Consider the following 22,062-nt stretch of genomic DNA (forward strand, 5'->3'; position numbering starts at 1 on the left):
AAAAAAAAAAGGAAAAAAGGGCAATAACCTCGGCCTTTACAGCCAGCCATTTTTCAAATTCGCAAACTCCTCAGTAAGAAACCGCCAGCTGTCGCCACGAGCATCACCTAAAAAACCCATCCTCGCGACCCGATTCCGCCACGTGTACGGCCCGAGGCCCGGTCGGATCATTTCCTGCATCCTCTCCCTCCATCCACATATAAAAGTCGGTTCGCACGTGTTACCTGCAGACCACGTTTCTCGCCTCCCTCGATAAACGACGACGACGCCGGCGACAGCGACGACGACGACGGCGACCACCTCCACCCGCTACGAAACATCAATCGCCGGAGCAGATTCGCACTCGGAATCGGCGGAAAGAAGACAGACGAATCTTAGCTTTATGGTGTCCGTGAGCCCGAACCCGGCGCAAGGGTTCTACTTCTTCGATCCCGCGAACATGGGGATCCACCACGGGGCCAGCGCCGGCTCTCCGCCGCCACCCTCGGCCGTCGCGGCGGCGGGCTCGGCGGCGAACGCCGCGCCGCCGTACGCGGAGGATCCGAGCAAGAAGGTGCGCAAGCCGTACACCGTCACCAAGTCCAGGGAGAGCTGGACGGAGCAGGAGCACGACAAGTTTCTGGAAGCGCTTCACCTGTAAGTAATGTGGGCGAGAGTATTTTAAGGCTATATTGATCGGAGTTCTTAGTCGAGATGTCGGGGTCGAGTTCATGTTTGGTGATTCCGGGAGACGATCTCGTTGGCTTGCGTGGTGGACCGAGGGAGAACAGCTCTCCGTTTGGTTCTTCGTTATTCGGATTACTCGAATCGAGACTTCTTTGTTGAACTCTGTAATCGATTTTGTTGATTTAGTTGTCAAACGGTGTCAGTTTCTGTAACTTGGTTGTCTGCACTGTGTCCGAGCGAGTTCTCGAAGTTTCTTTGCTGTTCTAGCTAGGACGTCATCACATTTGTTTCCAGGACTCATCATGTTTGTCTCGTTGTGCCATAATAACAGAGGATCATTGTTGAGATGAATGACGCGACTGTCTACTGTCGCTTCAACTTATTTTTGAGTGTTCCATCTCCGAATATGTGATTGAGCAGCCGGGACTGTGGGTTTGGGATATCAAACTTGTATCTGTGGAATGTGATTACGTTGCGTTTGGTCTGCCTCTGTTTGATATTAATTGGTCAGCAAGGGTCACATTCATGTTCGGAAAGTAGACATATTTCAACTGCCTCAGTAGGGTCGCTTTGAATCTGCAATAGTTTCATCGTAGATTTCGTTTGTTCCGTCCTGCTTTTAACCAATTGATGACCACAAGCAACTGTGTCTATTTTGATTGATCCACATTCCATTCTTTGTGGATCAATGATTTTTAACATCTGATTTCCAAAGGCATACGACAGATCGTTGTTCATGATCCCTGAGAAACAAGATTAACTTGTTTATGCACACAGCTGAATTCCTTTTGAGTGTCATTTCTCGTATTGACATTTTGACCTGACTTAGGTTTGATCGGGATTGGAAGAAGATTGAAGCTTTTGTTGGATCAAAAACAGTTATTCAGGTAATGCATTAACTTGAAAAAACTGTATTGATCATATAATCCCAGTTTACTGGGCTATGCGATATCCTTTCAGCATGGTGACTGTTTGTACAAGTTGGCACTCGAGCTTTTGCTGCTTTGTAGCTTGTCATCTCATGCAGTGTGTTTATGCGGTGGCGCTTTCTTCCATATCGGCACAAAAGCTCTTATCTCGTTTCCTATTTTATCAACATATTTGGTTTTGTGTCTGGATATTCATCTTGAAGACTGCGAACTTTTGAGGAAGTTAACTTCGTTTTATTGCCTTTGCAGATTCGTAGCCATGCACAAAAGTACTTTCTAAAGGTTCAAAAGAACGGGACAAGCGAGAAAGTACCACCGCCACGGCCAAAAAGGAAAGCTGCCCATCCTTACCCACAGAAAGCACCTAAAGGTTTTACAGATGCTGAGCCTTTCTTTTCAGTGCTGTTTACTACGATAATGAACGATGAACTGACATTCAATTCTTGCAGCTCCAGTTGTTTCCCAAGTCGACGGGCCATTTCAAGTTTCATCTGATTTTTTGGAACCTGGGCATGTTGTCAGACCTGATGGATCAGCATTGCTTAGGAATTCCCTTACGGGTGTAGCCTTGTCTTCATGGAGTCATAACTCTGTACCTGCAATGAGTGCATCGCAGGGTACAAAAGGTTTTTTCATTACCTTTCGCAGTAACTTTATATAGGTGGTATTGCAGTTACTGTTTCCTACTGAATATAGACTTCATTTCATGCTCAGCCTTCCTTTTTTTCCCTACTTTTGATGTAGATGTACGAATTTCTGGCCCACCAGTTCCAAGTAATTGTTGCAAGAGCAGCAGTAATGACAGTACACCGAGGTCCTGGCCAAATGGTCAAGCGATTGAACCTGTGGATCAACACAAACATCTTAGAGGTTAGTATCAGAGATTTGAATATGGTTGTTCATCCCCGGTTTATTGGGCAGATATTCTTTCTCTTTTATTTTTTTTTCGAAAAAAGAGTTTTCCATTTGGTTGTTTTATGGAAGAAGGAAAACTAAACTGGGAAAGAGATAAAGCTATTTGAATTTGAGTGGGACTTGTGTTAGTTCCCTTTGGATTATTTGTATTCTGAAAAGTCAGTGAACGAATTGCTGATTATTGGAAAATTTCAGGTTGATATTTAAGCTAACAAATAGGACCTTGTGTAGCCATTTGCTATCCATGCAAAAGCTATTAAATTTTTTTTGTCCTCTTCTTTAATAGAAATGTGCGGATTTTATGCACGTCCATAGTCACCGTGCTTCACTATGCCTGATTTTCTGAAAATATTAAACGTTGGATGGCCATGCATTAGATAAAGTTGCCTGACTAATTTTGAGTAAACGAAATGCATCGGTAGCCATAATCCCATGTTAGAAAGGCAGTTATGAAGGAGTTCTCAATTTCCATAGCTATGTCTGTTTATACATTTACTGGTGCTAGGTTTACTTGTTTACGTTATTTGTTATTGCTATGTTTCTCATCTTGCTGTCATGTTTTCGGAGAGTGTCAGTGTCAATGACTCTTGTTGTAACTTCTTGTCATGGATAGTTATGATAGAGATCTTATTCTTTTACTCAATCCTTCCACATGTTATGCTTTGGAATGTTTGCTAGCCAAAATGCGTTTGTCATTTGTGATGATCATGAGATACGGTCTGATTAGACTATGAAGCAAATAAGTCCCATGCAAAAATGTTCAGATTGACTTGCATGCTGTGTTTCGAATTTTTAGACGGGTTTTCTTACTTTATGTGCCTTTCCCGATTCAGTTATGCCAGATTTCGCACAAGTTTATAGGTTCATCGGCAGCGTTTTTGACCCAGATACCAGTGGTCACCTACAGAGATTGAAGCAGATGGACCCTATAAATATGGAAACGGTATGCCTCTAATCTGGAAATCATTATGTTGGGAGCACATTTACTTATGTATTGGGATTTGGTCCTTCAGGAAATGTTTTTAGGAGTGTTTTCTGAAAGCAAGTTCATACTTGTGTAGCTTATGCTGCTATGACTTTGATTGCTGCAGTGCTTTTCCTGGTGTTTTGTGTTAAGTAGTCTATGCGTTAGATTTTTTCATAATTTTATCTGAGAGACATTTTTGAAACCGCAATATGGAATAGAAAAGCAGCAATCTTGTCTATAGACCCCTAATGCAAATGCTGGGCTGTATATTTGTTCTGGATGTTTGTTGGTCTTTAAGATCTTGCCATGGTTTGGTTGGTATCAAGTCTTTTCTGGCCTCAAGATTGTGATTTCACTTGAAGGAACTGTAGATCCTTAACTATATACCAAATTTCAGTGTGGTGCGTAATCAATTCTTGAACTTTCGTATTCAACTCCTAAACCTACACTAATTTAGGCTGCCATTTTGGCAAGTTCTAGAGCCATTAGGCGATTCACATACTATATAGCGAAAATATTTGATTATACTTTCTAAAAAGGTTTTTGGGCTTGACTACACTATTCAAAAGGTTTAAGACTTCATTGCACATAAATTATATCGAGGGCTGGCCGTGCAATTTTCCAATAAAATATTGTTCTCGCAAAAAGCGAGTCCCCATCCCTCGCATGGGCCCTGGAACTTGTATTTATGAGTGGTGGCTGATTCTCTTGATTGTGTTCATATTGATTATCCATTTTATCTGTGGGTTGTGGACTAGCTGCAGGGTTTGGTAATGTTTGGGATTAGGAAGTGTTACTGGAGTGATATATCTTAGTAAATTGTGCCACATTTCTGGAGGATGGTGTTTGCACTCGTGCCCTTGTATTGCTATTTATCATTATCTGGCTGATTCATCCATTTCTTCTTCTTTCTTTTACTCAGGTACTGCTCTTGATGAAAAACCTCTGCGCAAATTTGACAAGTCCTGAATTTGAGAAATATGTAAGTGCTTTCTATCATGTTGATCTTAGTAGCTATTTTTTATGGTTTATTGTGTTGAGAGATCTGGGTTACTTATTGGAGAATCAATGGACTTTCTTTATTTGTAGCACCGAAGCTTGTTTGCTTCATACGTGGGTGGTCCTGAGAAGTCCAAATCTGGTGGCTCCGTCAATTTCCTCCCCGAAAATTCTGGCAGCGTAATTCTGTCCGCGTAACTTGTGACTTAAACAAACTCGACCCCTTCAAGCCAGGCATCGTTGGGGAAAACTGCACAGTGGTGGAGAATAAGATGCACAAGGATGGCCGAGCTGTGGGACTTGCAAACTGTTGGTCAGTCACTGAAGTTTGGGCTTGTGGTTTTTGTAGCTTTGTAGATATCCTGTGAAATGGAAACGGCGGTTTGTGGATATACATTGAGAGACATCGTCGGAAGCTGGTACTTCTTATAGGCTTTGTACAGAGTTTTTATCGGACTTTGTATATGGCTGTTGTGAGATACAAGAGATGTCGTGCGACCTAGAATAAAACTTTGGCGTCGGGTGTGTTCATGTACATGCGCATGTGTAAAAATCGAAGATGAGAAGTAGTGGGGAGTGCTTGATCAGGCTACGGTTTTAAGGTGAACACCATATTGCAGTGGCTGCTCTCTCTTTCTCTCTCCCCCCTCTCTCTTGCTTATTTCATTGGGGCCACGCCCATAAACACTTCCTTTTTTTTTATTATTTTGACCATCCTGACCCTTGAGGGCCTACCGTTTCTAATACAAATTTATATGGTCATACATTTTGTGAAGAGCAAGGCACTTCATCCATGATCTTATGATTAAATGATCGGTCCTCGGCACCCCGTTCTCACACACTCTCTCTCCCTCGACTCCATGTTAAATTCTACCTCGAATTATTCTCTTGTTGAAAGATGCATCGATCAGTTCTCGTATCAACGATGAAAGACGCGAGCAGGGTGGGTTGGAGTATACGTGGACGGCTGCGGTTTTTGTACATACCGGAATTTTGGAGTCATCTTCTATAAGATCACGAGTACGTGAAGAGATTTACTGATTACGAACGTCTCGGTGCACCGGTCTCAAACCTCCAAATCGCGAGTGGTTAGAAAAAGTAGAAAAGTATGAGGGCAAAAATCATTAAGGACTTTAATCTATACTCACAGTGACATATTTCATCTTAATTATCTTTTGCGACATGTACAATTTGACGTATTTTATATCACAATAAAAAGGTTCAGGGTAAATATGTCGCATGATTCATAATTTGATATTTTTCTGTGGTTTTTTTCCGAAAGTACAATTACATTCTACCGGTGAAAATAGAACGTTAGGACATCCTCCTCCTCCTCGAAACGGACGAGCCTTATCTACTCGCAATTTCAGACCACGACCGAGGATCAAACCCCCCCCCCCCCCCCACCCCTCAGAACTTCCGATATTTACATCGAAGCCCCTCCATTTTCCCTCAGTGGCACTCATGTAAATAAGCTCAATCCCGCGGGCATATCGCCATCCCCGCTCCCTCGACGCTCCGCTCCCTATCTGTATACTTCGATAGACAACAAGCCGGAGCTCAAAGAGTTACTAGTTCCTCCCTCCCCCCTCTCCCATGGCGTGCCCCTCGCGTTTCCCCGCCGCGGCCGCGTCGTCGTCCTTCCACGGCCAGCTCCTCCGCCCCGCGGCCCCGCCGCCCGTCGCCCGGCCGAGCCGGAGGAGCAGCGGCGGCGGCGCCGTCTCGGTGAGGGCCTCCGACGGGACAGTGTTGGTGGAGAAGTCGGAGGCGGAGAAGCCGTACAGGCTCAAGGCCGTCTATCTCGAGAAGATCGTGCCCCTGTTCAAAGACGAGTTCTCCTACGCCAACATCCACCAGGTAACGATTCCGATTTGGGCCGAGCCTTTTCGTCGCGGTAACGACTGAGTAGGAATCGACCCCGGCGCACGGTGTACAGCAGGTCATCGTACCGGAAATTCTGGCCGGAGGTGCGCGCATTTCGCCATAGCTGATAGAGGTCGCACGGGTTTTCGGTGGAAGCGGCAGTGCGTACGATTCGACGCATTCGTGATGAATGCCTGTCATCAGAAAATGAAATATCATCACCATCTCTTACGATTCTCGGAACGCGTTCCGTGATTTCAACTCTCCATTTCTTAGCAATTTTCGCGCATTTACCTGGCCACCTGCTACGACGAGTTCATCTTTTTGGTGTTCGATTGGCAATGAATTAGCTCGGTCTCTCAGCTTTTGAACTTGGAATCGATCAGGTGCCGAAGGTCGAGAAGATCGTGGTGAATTGCGGGATTGGAGAGGCTGCTCAAAATGCAAAGGGGCTGGATGCAGCCATGAACGATATGGCGCTTATCACGGGGCAGAGGCCTATCAAGACGCGGGCCAGGGTCTCCCTTGCTACCTTCAAGATCAGAGAAGGTCAGCCGCTCGGTATCGCAGTTACTCTCCGAGGAAATGTGAGCGCAAGTGATCCTTTAGTCATTTTTCCTATCCTGCTTTAAGGCAAAAAAGTGTTTTTTTTAGCGGTATCTTGAAGTTATAGCAAAGGAATCGATGTCGGCAGTGTCCATAATATTATGCATAGCCACTTGATATTCACGATTTTACTTCTTGATTCTTAGCTCTGCACTGATGCTTGTCTAAAATTGTCAGAGTATGCAATGCCTTCTTTTAGCGAAAGCGGTACTGCTAGAGATGCGCAGCACAATTTAGAAAATTAATTTGCATCTTAACGTAGGCCTCTTGTTTATATGTCCATCAAAATTGTACTACTTTGAGGTTGCTACATTGACAAGTTTTGTCTGCTGCTGCATTATATCTCCTATACTCACCGTCGCTAGGGAATGCGAAGCCTTTTATTACACTTCGCAGGATCCTAGCATTGGTAGTTTATGATTTGTTGGTTTTCATTTCATCCGGATCTTGTCATAGTTGTTGTGTCGTTTGATAATATGTTTAGACTGTGCTCACTGAATTTGCTGAGATTATGTATGCTGTGGCGAAGGATCATTGTAGAAGTAGCCTGCTCATTTGGACTGACTATTTTGAAACTGGAGCTTTCCGTTTGAGGTTTTCTGTTGCGTCTTTTGCTCGGCATCCTGAGCTGTATAAGCCCTGCAAACTTCGGTTATACTGTTTCCACATTCCCATTCTCTTCTTTTGTTCTACCGAGTGCCGGCATAACAATTTGGGTCCTGCGCTCTTTTAGTCACTCTCAATCAATTGCCATCTGCGGCCATGAATATTATTGATAAGACACTGCTACGTTTTTGTCTCTCTCTGTAATGACAGATCATGTACTCGTTCCTGGACCGACTAATCAACTTGGGGCTTCCCCGGACGAGAGACTTCCAAGGTTTAAACCCAAATAGCTTTGATGGGCATGGGAATTACAGCGTTGGCATCCGGGATCAGAGTGTCTTCCCGGAGATCAGGTACGATGCTCTAGGCAAACCGAGGGGGATGGACGTGTGCATCACAACTACCGCCGAGACGGATCAGGAGGCTCAAAGGCTGTTGGCTCTGATGGGAATGCCGTTTAGAGAAGGCGGCGGTTCGGCAGCTTTACCCCGGAAGAAGAAGCTGAGGAAACATCACTTCGATTCAAAATCAAAAGGGAGGTCCAGAAGATAGGATCCTTTGGCGTAAGTGGCTTGGAATTTTGTATAACAGTCGTTCGTATCGATTTCCTTTCAAGTTCGTGCCTTCGGCAGTTGGAGCAAATGGTGATCCTCTTGAAAAATGATTAGATTTGTCAGTTTGTAATGCTGATTAATTGAACTAATTGTTTCTTTTCTTGTTCTCCTGCTCCCTTGAACATGTTTAAGCTTTGCAAAATCACATCGAGTTGCAGATCGACAATATGTCAATACCCTTTGTATTTAGGCTATGATGGAATTTGGCTGCATTTGTGTGGGATCAATTCGGTTGGGCCATTTAAGAAGAATTATGACGTGCCTTAAAGGGCCTCCCAAGGTAGCTCGAGTTTCACCCGACGAGTCCGATTCACGTTAGCAATCTTGACGTCACCCGGGTTTTACATGAAGTTAAACATTACCAATTTCAAATAATTTGAGCTGATCCAGTTTGCCCCCGGGCGTAGAGCGGGTTTTGGGGCACTTACATATAGATAGGTCTAGGATCGATTCCGAACTTGAGCAGAGCCAGTCCAAATACGATTATAATTTTAGGACGTTTCCTCTCTCATCCTAAACTCTAATCCTTCCTAATAAACGTGGCGATTGCCCCTAGACACTTTTGCTGGATAAAATGATTCTAACATAGCTAAATTTCATCGCATGAGGCCCGGCCCGACCCTGAGAAGAACCTCATTTTCACCGTCGTTGTCGTGGTCGTCGAAAACGATGTAAAAAGGCACGACGACGACGACGACGAAGAGGAAACCGTATCGCATGACTTGTCTTGTCTGTCGTCGTGTCTCGATTCCCCCCTCACCTCTAGACCTTTGTTTAATCAAAACCCAACACTGGTCTCTCGTTCAGGCAACCGCGATCCATCGTTTCTCCCATCTCGGTACACATTCGTTTCGGTACGCCTCCCCCATTCCCCCATCTCTCCTGATTTCCTGCGTCTCGTAACTGACGACGAACAACACCGGCCGTCCCCGCTTCTGCGACCACCGGCGGCGGCGGGACACGGAGGAGACCAGACAGTGCCCGAAGAGAAGAGTTGATTTTCCTGTTCACGAACCTGAGGCGGTGAAAGAAAAAAAAAACATGGGGTGCTGTTATTATCAGATAGCGTTGGGAAGAGCACAGACGTCTCTAATGGCGAATTCGTGGGCCGTCGCGAGAGCAGAGCGGCGCCCCATGGCTCCTCCTCCAGATCTCCCCTTCGACCGTACCCTCTTGAGGGGCGGGTCTCCCGCCGCCTCTCGCCGCCGCGATCTCGTCTTCGTCGTCAATCCTCGAGGTTGGTCTCTCTGTTCCCCCGCGCGCTCGAAAGTTTAGATTTTTATTCGTCTCGTTCTCTGTAATGGCGTCGGATTGATGAACGTTGGAAGTATACGGGTGATGATTGGGTGTGTTTTGTGGACAGGTGCGAATGGTAAGACCTGGAAGGAGTGGAACAAACTGTTGCCTTATCTCAGGTCTCGCCTCGGTGAACATTGGAACGTGAGTCCTTGAAACGTTGCCGCCAATCTTCACCTGTCATTGAATAGCTTTTACTAGGATCTTGAAAGGGGACTCTGCATGTGCTATTCGCTTGTTGCAAAGATGGTGGGAGATGGTTTTGGAGTGTTTCATTGTATGACACTGATACTAGAGAGAGCAATTGGCTAGATTCTACTCATTCCTTGCTTTAAGTAGCTTCCGCTTGCCATGTCTGAGCTGCAGTACCATGTATGTTTGGACTCAATTACAAAAGACTACTCGGACAGATTGACGCTTTCCCCTCTTGAATTCAAACAAGTGAAGTGTGGTATACTTTTGTTGAATTCGCAGATATGTGAATCTTTCACCTCTGGTCCTTCTCATGCGACTGACATAACGAGGGAGGTAGGCATCTCAACCCTAAAAAAGGATCAACTTGGATGCATATTGACTTTATGAACCATCGGTTTGATGTTGTCTGAACATTGTTTAGTCTATACGAGAGGGTGCTGATGCTGTAATTGCAGTTGGGGGCGATGGAACTCTTCATGAGGTGAGATGCCGTTAGCCTTGTCCATGTCCATGTCCATGATTTGTAATTCTCTTTATTATTACATATAAAATCGTCTCACCTAGCCTCCTGGTAACACGAGACTAATTGCAGTGGACTAGAGTAGGTGAAATGGGTACTCATGTATGAACTTATATATGAGACATTTCACATATAGGTAGTGTTGCAGATGTAAGGATTCACAACTGCCAGGATAGCTTGGATTAGAAGACTTTTTTCATGTTTATTAATCTATTGGTGTTGTAATTAGTATTATTTTGGTGGGTGGGTGGAGGACTAGGAGAGGCTGCTATGTGATTTTGAAGCTCAAATGATCAATTTATTACGCGACACACTTTTCATAAACCCATCAATGTTATTTCTTTTGTAACATGAGATAGAAAAACAAATCATGGCCCAATATGCCATTATATGGTCATAGAAAGCCTCCGACGTGATTGGTTTCTATACATTCATTCTTATAAATTACATGTTCAATGAGAAGGTAGTCAATGGCTTCTTTTGGGCTGGAAAACCTATCACCAATCAAGATACAGCGTCTGCTCGCTCCACTGCTCTTGGTGTAAGTGTTTCCCTAAGCTTCGTTAGACTTGCTCTTCACGATTGTATGAACTGTTCCTGGGAAAGCTACTGAGATGTTTCATTCATGCAGCTAATTCCCTTGGGCACAGGCTCTGATTTCGCCAGAACATTTGGCTGGTTAGTTCTTCATGATCATATTTGCTATTACTTGAGATTTTTTTTTGGTCGCTCTTTTACTTGAGATTAAGTAAGTACTTTTTAATTGCTAAATAGTAGTTATAGTAAAAGTTCTGGCTGGCACTTGTTTTTCTCAGGAAAAATGATCCTTATGATGCTGTTGAACGCATAGCCAAAGGTTATTCATTAAGCTTCTATCTCTTTTGTTTATCCAACATATGCAGTTTTGGCTAAATATGTTTTTGGGACATATATAAAATTAGTTCCTGCCTTGGAATGTTGATTTATTTTGTAGGATCCACTTTCTCATTGCTCGTTGTGTGATTGATGCATTTTGCAGGGCAAAGATCACAAATAGATGTTGGTGTCATTGGGGGAGAAAATGAAGAGCTTCATTACTTTTTGAATGTTGCGGACATTCATTTGTAAGGTTAACTAGAAACTTTTGGTATGGACTATGACAGTACATGCTATACTGGGAATTTACTCATTTGTCACACCTATATTAAAATTTACAGGAGTGCAAAAGCTGGTTACTATGCTTCCAGATACAAGCGATTCGGAAACTTATGTTACATCTTTGGCGCATTGCAAGCCTTTATTGGGCACCGTAACCAAGATTTTCGAATCAAGGTCATTGTCTCTGAAAATCTATGAGAACCTTGTAACCTAATCTTCATCTGGAATCATAATGTTATGGGGCATCTTTATCTTATTCGATGTCTTTCCAATTTGCTGATCTTGGAACTCAATGTTGTAGTCGGCTGTATATTTAGGTGAATGACAATGAATGGGAAAACTACCCTCAAGTGACAGCGCTCTGCATAGGTAATGCCAAATTCTTTGGTGGTGGCATGAAGATTACACCAAATGCTGATCCTTGCAGTGGAAATTTCGAGGTGAAGTCTCTAAAGATCTTATGCACCCGAATGATCGTCTGTCTACTTCTTTTTTGCTCCTGTGCCGACTTCGTCATGATCCACATCTTCCTTGCAGGTTGTAATTCTTCAGGATTTCAAGTGGTATGACTTCATCTTTAAACTGCATCGGCTCTACAATGGGACACATTTGTCCGTAAATAATGTGTCTTCAAGAAGGTAAAGATACTTCTACTGGTTTATTGCTCATGTTTATCGTTCATCAGCATAAGAAAAGAAGAAACTGCTCTTTTTTTTTCCTCTTGAAGTTTGAAATGAAACATCAAGTAGGGGCAGTCATAATATTCTGAGGCATTTGGATTTGGGGCACTAGCAGTTTTCTTTAGAATTTTTTCTACTATCAGACTTTGTGATTTGATGGTGTCATTCTTTTCTTTTATCTGTTTCAAATCCAGCGCGCTCTCAATCGAAGTAGAAGAAATGTCAGGCACTGGCAGCATATTTGTCCAATCAGATGGGGAACATTTGGGGTTCCTACCTCGGAAATTTCGTGTTTTACCTTCTGTTATAGAGATGATTCACTGAAGTGGCGTCTTTACAAGACCGAATCAGGTCAAATAATTTGCTTGATTGCATACAAGGGTGACAAATTTTCACCAAGAACTCCTTGTTGGTCGGTTAACGTAAATGCAAGAGGAGGCCAGAGCAGAGCTTTCTGAAGAGAGGGATCAATTCATTACCGAAGCATATCGCCTCTGCTTTTGCTGGATGTGTTTCGTACATTCATCTAGCAGGTCAAAGCCATAGTTCTTTTCTGATGATCTTTTTCACCTTGTATTAGTCTTTAGCGTTGTGCATAAAGTTAGAGAGATGGCCTGGAAAGGGACACGAGTATGATCTGCCACAGAAAAAGAACAATTTTGAGAGGATGTTGCTTTTTGTTCGGCATCTTCAAAGTCCCAAGTGAATGGTATCCACCTTTTGCGGATCTCCTGTTTTCTGACCAGAAATCATGCATGTGAATTTTCGAATGCTTCCATAGAAATTGGGAGAAAAAAGTGTTCTGCGGAATGTAATCTGGAACAATTGTATGAGCATTTGTAGTAGGAATTGCTAGTTCCTACTACAAATTGCATTTTACCAAAGAAGTAAACTCACTTCAACATATGTTTGGATCTTTCCGTTGGTACTTCGCCATCCCCTCGAGCTTCAATATTCTTGGAGGAAAAAGCTAGGTGGAATGTCGCTGTCGGTCCCTAAACTTTAGTTCAAAAATCAAAATCGTCCATATACCTTCTTTTTGTTCAAAACCGTCCCCGTACTTTTCAAAATGGGTTACCGGTCGGGCCAATGACGCAATTTGTTGGCGTGGAGCTCACTCCTTCTGTAATTTGTTGACTTGGCTCCTCTCTATCTCTGTCTCTCTCCGCGCAAATCATCATTTTGTTCTTCCACTTGAACCCTTCCAAATTCAAGCCAAAACCCACAAAACTGAACATCCCCATCAATGCAATATCTCGAGTGGCCGGAAGCTCCAACCGCTATGATCGAGCTCATTGCACCTTGAGCGGCTATGGCCTCGAGCTCGAAGAAGCTCCAGTTGCCGTGGCCTCGAGATCGACGAAGCTCGGGCTGCCGTGGCCTCAAGCTCGAAGAAACTCCAGCTGCCATAACCGAGCTTGACAAAGCTTGGATGTACATGGTCGCGAGCTTAAAGAAGCTCCGGCTACTATGGCCATGAGCTTGATGAAACCCGAGGGGCCATGGCCGTAAGCTCAAAGAAGCTCTAGTGGCCATGACCGAGCTCCACGGGCAAAAAGAAATTTCAGTTGCCATGGCCACGAGCTCGACTAAGCTTGAGCGATCAAGGTCGGGCTCGACTAAGCGGCGATGCGTATAAAAAAAAAATTCGCAAATCATCATAGAACATGTGTATTGCGATGTCCAACTCATCAGTCTAGGTGTCCACTTCAGCAAAAATCGACCGGCAATAGAAAGGTATGAATGAAGGGCAAGTGACGGCACATTTGAAAAAGCAAAGGGATGATCTTAGACAAAAAAAAAAAAAAAACATGTATACGGACAGTTTTGGATTTCAGACAAGAGTCCAGAAATTACCGGTTCAACATCATCACCAGAAAAAAAACTTATTCAGAGGAATTGCAATTGAAAAGACAGTGGAAACTATTTCCACTCGAGTAAGCTCTGAAGTCACCAAATCGACGACGAATTTCCTAATTTCTACGAATTTGGATGCGCATGTAGCACTCATATACTTATACCTTCAAAAGATCATAGAGGGACACCAGTGAAAAAATTAAGTTGTTTGTTTTTGCTTCCGAAGTGTCGTTTTTCTTCCTTTCCTATCAATAATAAATATCTTCATTTTTAAATAGTCACAATAGAAAAATCTTCGGTCTTTTGAATATAAAATTATAATTTGGAGTAAAAAAAAAAATTATAATTTGGAGTAAGAGTCAGAAAATTATGAAATAATAAAATTTTAAAAACCAAAGTAGCGCCTTCTGGGCCGGGCTTAAGCAATTGCAACAACCAGATATGCAAATTAAAAAGAAAATAATATTCATAATTCGATAGAGAAATGCTCATGAATTTTTAATTTCATCACGAGAAAATTATAAATAAAGGCCTGAAATACCATTATTTTAGTTGAATAAGGATTTGAAGTGGATCGTGTTTTAAAAAAGGGCTTGACGTGGCCATGATAGTTTCGAATAAGGGCTTGACCTGGCCGACCGACTAAATATTCCGACTAGTTAAGGTCATTTCGTCTAAAGACAATTTTAACCTAAATTTTAATTAAATTAAATTAACAATTAAGAAAGCTAAAAGTTTTTTAAAAAGAAAAAAAAAATATAGGGCTCGCATGTGGCCGCTGCCTCATCACTGGCGGGGCGCCTTTTGTGTGTTTGTTTTTTTTTTTTAGATTTTTTTAATAGAAACATTTTAAATTTTTTAACCTAATTTAATTAATATTTTGTGTAAAAATTAAAGATTCGGATCAAAACAATGCCGTTTTAGTGCTTTAGTTAACCTTAACGTCATGTGAGAGAGATTAAAGATTTAAAAAAAATATTTCGGTATTTTTCGTTAGGTGAAAAGACTAGATTTTTACACAAAATAGAGTCACGGGCGAGGGCCCGCAAGAGGCTCTCGTCGGCCTCCGGTGAGGATCGCCTCGCCCAGGTCCTCGCTCAATCCGGCGAGGGCCCGATCATGCTCTGTTTTTTTAAATTAACACGGTAATTTTATGCTCTTATTTGAGAAAATCAGGCTGCTTATTTGGATTTCTACCCTTATTTCCGTGCTGTTAAAACCTTCGTCTTCTACGCTTCCTCCACACCAAAACCCCCCTTCTCTCTCTCTCTCTTCCGAAGTCGGCCATGGCGTTCCCTTACATGGAAGCTGTCGTCGGTACGTTTCGCTCTCCCTGACCACGCCTGCTCTGCATCCATGCCCGCCGCGTGCGTGCGTGCGTGCGTGCGTGCGTGCTTTCGTGCTCGGACCTCCGCTCGCGTGTTCGCGGTCCATTCTTTAGTTCAGTGTTTTTTCCTAGGTTTAGCGGTCTTTCGCGCTCCTGTCCGATGCGGCGATTGCTCGTGCGATCCGCGGTCGCGCGGGTCGGAACCGAGAATCGGTTTTCATTTTGGTTTTCGATGTACATGTGGGCTCTTCCTATTCGACTGCTGGTCGCGACGTGGTTCGGCCTCTCGCCTTCCAGTGCTGTCGGATCAGCTCTTCGTGTTAATGGGTTTTGGGTTCTTAAGCTGGGTTCCCCCTGTTAGCGACGATTACATTTCGCGCGAATTTGAAAGAAAGAAGAAAAAAAGGATTTTGATTGGAATTCCGTACTTAATTCAAGCTCCGGAGCTGGGCATGGTAGACTAAAGTGTGCAGTGGAACGGTTCATCAGTCATAAACTAAGATGGTTGTGGTTTAGTGACGCGACGCATGCTTGAACGCGCCGCAAATTTGTCGAAGTTTCTTTTTTTTTTTTTGTGCTGTATTATTTTTTGCTGCTCTTGTCGTTGGATTCTCCAAGTTCTCCACTTACTTAATGTTCTTCAGGTTTCATGATATTAATGTACTTCATCGAAACTTATCTGGACTTGAGGCAACACGCCGCTCACAAACTTCCCACGCTTCCAAAGACTTTGGAAGGAGTGATTAGCCAAGAGAAGTTCGAGAAGTCCAGGGCCTACAGTCTCGATAAAAGGTTCGTGTGCTGGGTGGTCTCCAGCTTTTGCTGATTCCTGAAAGAGCTGCTTGTAGCATTTGACCGCGTTTTGTCTGGAACTTCTTTTGATGATGGTAAGTGTAGGTTTGCTATCTTAATTCACATCTGATGGACTTATTTTCCTTTGTTTCAGCTGCTTCCACTTCGTGCATGAGTTTGTGTCTATACTGATGGACTCTGCAATTTTGTTGTTTGGGATATTGCCTTGGTTTTGGAAGGTATGTGGGTAGTCATTGCTGCTATGCGACTTTCCATTTGAACTTGTTGTATCATCTCCTTTTTTTTGTGATGCAGAGATCTGGAGAATTTCTAGTTTTAGCTGGCCTCAACGTAGAGAATGAGATATTACATACCCTTGCATTTTTGGCTGGTGTTATGATTTGGTCTCAGGTATATTAATGGCAGGTTTCTTTATCTAGCAAATTCTGTGTTATAAAACTTCACTCCTGTTCTACAACTGTACTAACTATTTGTATTGCAAATATCTTCACTTGCATATTAGTGTGCTTGGACATGTCACTGTAAAAAGCTCGTGAGTTTATCGTGCTGTATGATTTTTTTTTTTCGATTATAATTTGTTGGTGAATGCAGAAAAGGGGTGGGGAGTGCAAATTATTGGGGGAAGCTCCTTGTTTTGCAGTGTAGCTCTAAACTTGTCAAACTGTTCAATAGATGGGTGAAAGTATAATTTGGATAGCTTCCATGACAAATGCGGCCAGCATCATACGAAGTCGAAAACTTAACTATCATTAAGGTTTTGAGACTTTTGAAATGAATCTATTGGCTGTGGTGATTGTTGAGCTTGATTTTTTCATTTGATGCTTCTGGTGTTGAATTGAGCTTGAAATAGATTCCTTTGTCTAGTGTGTTGGAGTTTTCTGCATCTTGAACCTTCCTGGTAATGAAATTACATGGAACCTTCCAATAAAGCTGTTTGGTCCTCATCACTTTCCTTTTAAATAATTATTATACTTACAGATAGGCATTTGTCCATGTACCCCGTTTAGGGTGAAAAAGGCTCTGATGCCATCATAATGTATATAATTGTTTCTCTGATATTTATACAAGTGTTGTCACACATAAGGGTCTTTTGATCTTTCTACATCTTGAATAACGATAAAGGTGATGATACGAGCTCTTGATGCCCCTTTTGCATGCCATCTCTGCATTTTTAACTAGCAACTGGTTAGGGTAATAGACACCAAACTTATAATTATAGCTGAATATATGTCCATGTTTAAGAAAAGTCGACATGAATGTAGGTGCACTTTGATTTTTGTTAACTGACTTGCTTCGAAATTTTTGTTGCAGATAACTGATTTGCCGTTTTCTTTGTACTCAACCTTTGTGATTGAGGCTCGCCATGGTTTCAACAAAGTTTGTATTCACTCTATCGTCTCTTTTTGCTTATGTCTTATAGTTTGGTGATTTGCTGCTCCATAAAGCTATGGGTTGTGAATGTTTTCATATATCTAATTATTATTATTGGTTGTCTTGCAGCAAACAATATGGTTGTTCTTTTGGGATGTCATCAAAGGGATTTTACTTTCTGTTATACTTGGTCCTCCCATAGTAGCTGCAATTATTATAATTGTACAGGTTTGATGGTCCTCTACTTCTGACTAGTACCCTTTAAATGCAGATTTTATGGCTAAAATTATTTTGTATAATATTTGTTACGTCCTTTAATGTTGTTTACATTGACGAATTGGTCCAATTCTCCTCTTCATTCTGCCGCTACCTAGTCATTTTTACTAATGACCACTAATTTGCATTCTTGCAGAAAGGGGGCCCTTATCTGGCTATATATCTTTGGGGATTCATGTTTGTTCTTTCGTTAGTGATGATGACACTTTACCCTGTTCTGATAGCTCCACTTTTTAACAAGTTCACACCAGTGAGTTTCTAAAACTCTGATCTTGCCATGATTTTTTGGATTGTTTGTTGATAATTCTCTTCTTCATTACTCTGTTCCCATAGCTTCCAGATGGTGACCTCAGAGAGAAAATTGAGAAACTTGCTTCTTCTCTTAAGTTTCCTCTCAAGAAGTTGTTCGTGGTCGATGGATCAACCAGGTCAAGCCACAGCAATGTGAGATTTATATCATGCATGCAGTTATTGTTTTTATTTTATGGTTCTTGTATGACCTGCTCTGTCTTCCTATAGTATAAAATTGCGCTAGTGATAGTCCCATTGTATCAGTGTATTGAGTTTTGTTACTTTCAAGGATGCTACAACCTCGAGGGTTCAGATTTTAACTTTGGGGCACTTAGTTTCTCCGACATCTTTCTATTTGACTGTCAAATTTCAGAATGTATTATTCTTCTTTTTAAAATACCCATAGGACTTCAGAAATAGTACATAGGCTTGCATATGAGAGGACGTGGAGGTTTATAGAAAATGAGGCTAGCTAGATTGAATTCTGAAAGAGTATGCCAAGTTTGGTCGCCTTTGTTATTGCTGATCATCATAACCTTGTTGTTTGATGATATCAACAGCATGTGGCGATTACTAATAAGAAGGTGTGACAATTTTTGGCAATTTTAATGTCCCCGTCCAGGTATGTGGTGAGGGTATTACAGAATGCAAATAAAGGTCTAAAGAGCATAGATGTGAGCTAATGAAGGCAGGTTAATTGTTAAGAGGATTTTGGATATGTAGATAGAGACCTATAAAAAATTAGGGACGATGAAGTGAATGAATCATTACTTCTCTAGTTCCTGCATATTGTGTAACTATTAAATTTTTTCCCATGTGTCTACTGTTGCTCACGCCCATACAGATGCATAGATTGCTTGATTTGTGGACTGATTACTGAATGCTCATGCAGGCCTATATGTATGGATTCTTCAAAAACAAACGGATTGTGTTATATGACACCCTTATTCAGCAGGTATGGAGCATTTCTAATTTTTCAAAACACTGGCCTAAAAGACCTTTTAGTGATCCAATTTTTCTAGTGTCTTGAGAATTGCTGTCCTCAACTTTGCAGTTTATGTGAAACAAGTTTTTACTTGTTGAATAGGGTGCATTTCTTCTGACTATTTTATGTGAAATTCCATGGTAGTCTGTCCAAAGTAGGAAATAAGCTCTCTCCCCCGGCCCCCCCAAGCCTATGTTCACGTGATACTTGTTTTGATTTTTCTTCTCTTCTGATGATTTTCTTTCCCTTTTCCATTGGGTGAGGGATTTGGTTGACTTTGCATCCCACCCTGTCCTTTTGCACTAATCCACTTGGTGATGAGTATTTCTTTATTTTTCACGTTAGGAATGTGAAATTGGTGGAATATGGCCATTCAAGTTTTTCCGTTCTTTTTCAAGCTGACAGTCCTTGATTGGCCAAACTTGTTTTTTGCAGTGCAAGACCGAGGAGGTTGTGGCTGTGCTTGCTCATGAGTTGGGACATTGGAAGCTTAATCACACTATGTACACTTTTATTGCTGTGCAGGTAAACTGATTTATACTTCCTGGTAAAACTGTTTCAATTCCGTGATCGGTTAAGTTTTCATTCCTCACTTTGATTCAATGGACTGTAGTTCTCTGATGTAGAGAAGGGAATAGGTTTATGAATACTCTAGTGTAGTGCTCTAATGAAGAAAAGATATTTGCAGATTTCTTTGAAAACATTTCTTGAATTGGGCTGGACAATGTGTTCCTCGTAGCATATTACATGTAACAACTCATTAGCATAGTAGGGGGTTTACGTTTAATCTTGTCCACGAAAGAAATTGTGAACTTGCCTTTTCCTCTTGATTAAGATATTGGAAGATAAAAATTTTCCCTTTAGTGATGACGTCAACGGTCATCAATAAATTGGTTATCCCTACAATTGTTATTGGTAAAGATAAGGCTGCATAGATAAAGGTTATGGTTGCAAAAGCTCTCAATTGGTCGTAATTAGTCTAAATTGTGGAACCTCACTCTCTGGACATTCCTATACCTCAACAAGGTAGATAAAGTGCACGATTCGCTGGTGCAATTTGAATTTACATTGTAGTATTGCTTGTTTCAGTTGACAATTAAATTTGTTTGGTGTTATGGTGACTAAATTTGAAAATATGCAGAAACCAGGGACTGTAAAAAGGAGATGGTGAATAATAAGTTTCTCCTGCTGAAATTTTATGTTATTTTCAGGAATATAGGTTAGTTGATATAGCTTTTTAATTACTTTGCGCGGATTTAGCTGTATGAAGCAACTTACTCCTTCACATTAGGTTCCTCTCCTTTTTTGAAGGGAAGATGTTGATAATTGAATATGACTGAACGAAATTGCTCCATCTACTTATTGTCCGTGTCGTACTTACTCTCAACTGCCTGGCTTGATGTAATATTGTAAAATAATTCTCTTCGCATCTGATCACTAAAGGGTGATTTTTAGAACTTCATGTTAAGAAATATTCAGGTCATTAGTTGGAAAATTTTAGGTGATGAGATTTTTCTTTTCTCATCACTCTACTATTTGGATGCAGATTCTCATGTTTCTGCAGTTTGGAGGATATACTCTTGTGAGGAACTCGAGTGATCTGTTTAGAAGTTTTGGTTTTGATACACAACCAGTGCTCATTGGACTCATCATTTTCCAGGTATCACTCTGATAAAAATGTCACTTATTCCCACATTGCCTTTGGTTGGAATCCAATAACAAACCAAAATCTATCGAGTAGAAAACTTTGGAATCACTATGCGGTGGCAACATTATACAGTTTGATGGCTATAGCCAACAAATGAACTATTTTGTCTTTCTGTCTTATAAACACATACCATGTTCTTTGTTTCTGCTTCTCTCTCAATGCGAGCAAGAGCAAGAAAGAGAGTCCTAGGAAAAGAGTATTCGCATAATTTCTCGTGCTTTGGTTGCAGCACACTGTTATACCTCTTCAGCACCTCGTAAGCTTTGCTCTGAATTTGGTGAGCCGGTCTTTTGAATTTCAGGTAATTCATCTTTTTCGTTACAGAGTTTTCTCGGTATATATATATATATATCTGGTTCTGAAAACTAATTTTTGCGTTTGACTGTCCTGCGTTTATCTAGGCTGATGCTTTTGCTAAGAACTTGGGCTATGCTTCTGAACTTCGTGGTGGACTTGTGAAGCTACAGGTGATTCATACTGCCCCTTTTGTCTTAAAAACTAGAGTGGCTTTCTCCTAAGTCAATAACCCAAAAGCACTGTTGTGATTTTGATATACTCAAAATCAGAAGAGTGGGGCATAGTACAATGATGCTACTTTCATACAGTTTTCCAGTATACAGAGCGTAGAGAATACGCGTCTACAGCGTTCTGCCTGAACTAATGAATGTTCAAATCGTATGGCTCTGTTTTGTGTTTTCAGGAGGAGAATTTGTCAGCGATGAACACAGATCCTTGGTATTCAGCCTATCACTATTCTCATCCTCCGCTGGTTGAAAGATTGGCTGCCATTGATAAATCGGACAAGAAAGCGGACTGATTCTGGTATCATATGGATAGCAGATAGAGGAAGACCTGTTCGTGATCGTTAAACCAGGTCATGAAGCCATAGTTATGTTACTCCTGTGATATATGACAAATGGAGCCAAATTTTTCAGAAACTTGATACCTGAAAGTTGAAAGTAAGGGGGGGATGGGGTTTAAATCTGGGAAAGTGAATTGAGGGACGGGAATGATCAAATCCTGGGTCTTATAAATACAGCAATTTTGGGATTTTGATACTAGTTAGCGTGTTTATCTGTTTGCCGTGCTTTGGTTTTTTTACCAAAATCTCGTGCATATTCGCTCACGCGACCTTTCGAGGTATATGTTTGAAGAAGCTGCTAAAACATCAGGGGAAATAGGTGAGCTTTTGATATGTTGCATAAAGAAAAGGGTTATCGAAATGGTCCTAGAGAGCCGGCTGATTCACAAGAGCGAAAATGTTCAACATTTGACTGGTCGTTATGCCGTCCCACTCATTCTCGGTGCCCTTTGCGTTTTAAAAAAATCCCATTTAGGATTAAACTTTGGGCTTTGATAGTAGTAAAGCTTTGTCAGGGCCCTCCAATTATTGACAGGGATGGGCGAGAGCTTGCAACTTGCGTGGACAGCAGGGCAAAAT

The 22,062-nt window shown here is 41.8% G+C and overlaps 4 protein-coding genes across 6 annotated transcripts; all 4 read left to right on the forward strand.

Annotated features, from left to right (window-relative positions):
• The first annotated feature begins 222 nt into the window (after positions 1-222).
• On the forward strand, positions 223-5,083 carry LOC115667277 (protein REVEILLE 5-like). Of its 3 annotated transcripts, none has more exons than XM_056318589.1 (8): positions 223-636; positions 1,496-1,553; positions 1,845-1,965; positions 2,045-2,212; positions 2,340-2,465; positions 3,344-3,453; positions 4,400-4,459; positions 4,567-5,083. In XM_056318589.1, exons 1-8 carry the CDS (start codon positions 383-385, stop codon positions 4,672-4,674), a joined length of 1,005 nt encoding a protein of 334 aa, XP_056174564.1. In that variant the 5' UTR covers positions 223-382; the 3' UTR covers positions 4,675-5,083. The 3 variants fall into 3 exon arrangements, with proteins under 3 accessions (XP_056174564.1, XP_056174563.1, XP_030444740.2); XM_056318588.1 differs by having other exon boundaries at positions 224-636; positions 2,051-2,221; XM_030588880.2 differs by having other exon boundaries at positions 225-636; positions 2,045-2,221.
• Positions 5,084-5,982: 899 nt separating this feature from the next.
• Positions 5,983-8,377, forward strand: LOC115678220 (50S ribosomal protein L5, chloroplastic). The gene is made up of 3 exons (XM_030601563.2): positions 5,983-6,333; positions 6,726-6,926; positions 7,762-8,377. Exons 1-3 carry the CDS (start codon positions 6,073-6,075, stop codon positions 8,101-8,103), a joined length of 804 nt encoding a protein of 267 aa, XP_030457423.2. The 5' UTR covers positions 5,983-6,072; the 3' UTR covers positions 8,104-8,377.
• Positions 8,378-8,869: 492 nt separating this feature from the next.
• Positions 8,870-12,717, forward strand: LOC115678058 (sphingoid long-chain bases kinase 2, mitochondrial). Its single transcript, XM_030601360.2, has 12 exons — positions 8,870-9,402; positions 9,529-9,605; positions 9,936-9,989; positions 10,078-10,137; positions 10,640-10,717; positions 10,808-10,854; positions 10,992-11,032; positions 11,195-11,279; positions 11,373-11,487; positions 11,631-11,753; positions 11,851-11,951; positions 12,188-12,717. The coding sequence occupies exons 1-12, from the start codon at positions 9,207-9,209 to the stop codon at positions 12,315-12,317; spliced, it is 1,107 nt and encodes a 368-aa protein (XP_030457220.1). The 5' UTR covers positions 8,870-9,206; the 3' UTR covers positions 12,318-12,717.
• A 2,318-nt stretch (positions 12,718-15,035) lies between these two features.
• On the forward strand, positions 15,036-21,682 carry LOC115678056 (CAAX prenyl protease 1 homolog). The gene is made up of 14 exons (XM_030601357.2): positions 15,036-15,167; positions 15,822-15,969; positions 16,124-16,208; positions 16,285-16,380; positions 17,302-17,367; positions 17,491-17,589; positions 17,774-17,887; positions 17,971-18,081; positions 18,821-18,883; positions 19,349-19,438; positions 20,460-20,573; positions 20,851-20,922; positions 21,023-21,088; positions 21,322-21,682. The coding sequence occupies exons 1-14, from the start codon at positions 15,137-15,139 to the stop codon at positions 21,436-21,438; spliced, it is 1,272 nt and encodes a 423-aa protein (XP_030457217.1). The 5' UTR covers positions 15,036-15,136; the 3' UTR covers positions 21,439-21,682.
• The last annotated feature ends 380 nt before the right edge of the window (positions 21,683-22,062 follow it).

This window comes from Syzygium oleosum, unplaced genomic scaffold (genome assembly GCF_021117445.2).
Source record: "Syzygium oleosum isolate NSW1041296 unplaced genomic scaffold, Sole_v2.1 Sole_v2.15, whole genome shotgun sequence".
Taxonomy (NCBI): domain Eukaryota; kingdom Viridiplantae; phylum Streptophyta; class Magnoliopsida; order Myrtales; family Myrtaceae; genus Syzygium; species Syzygium oleosum.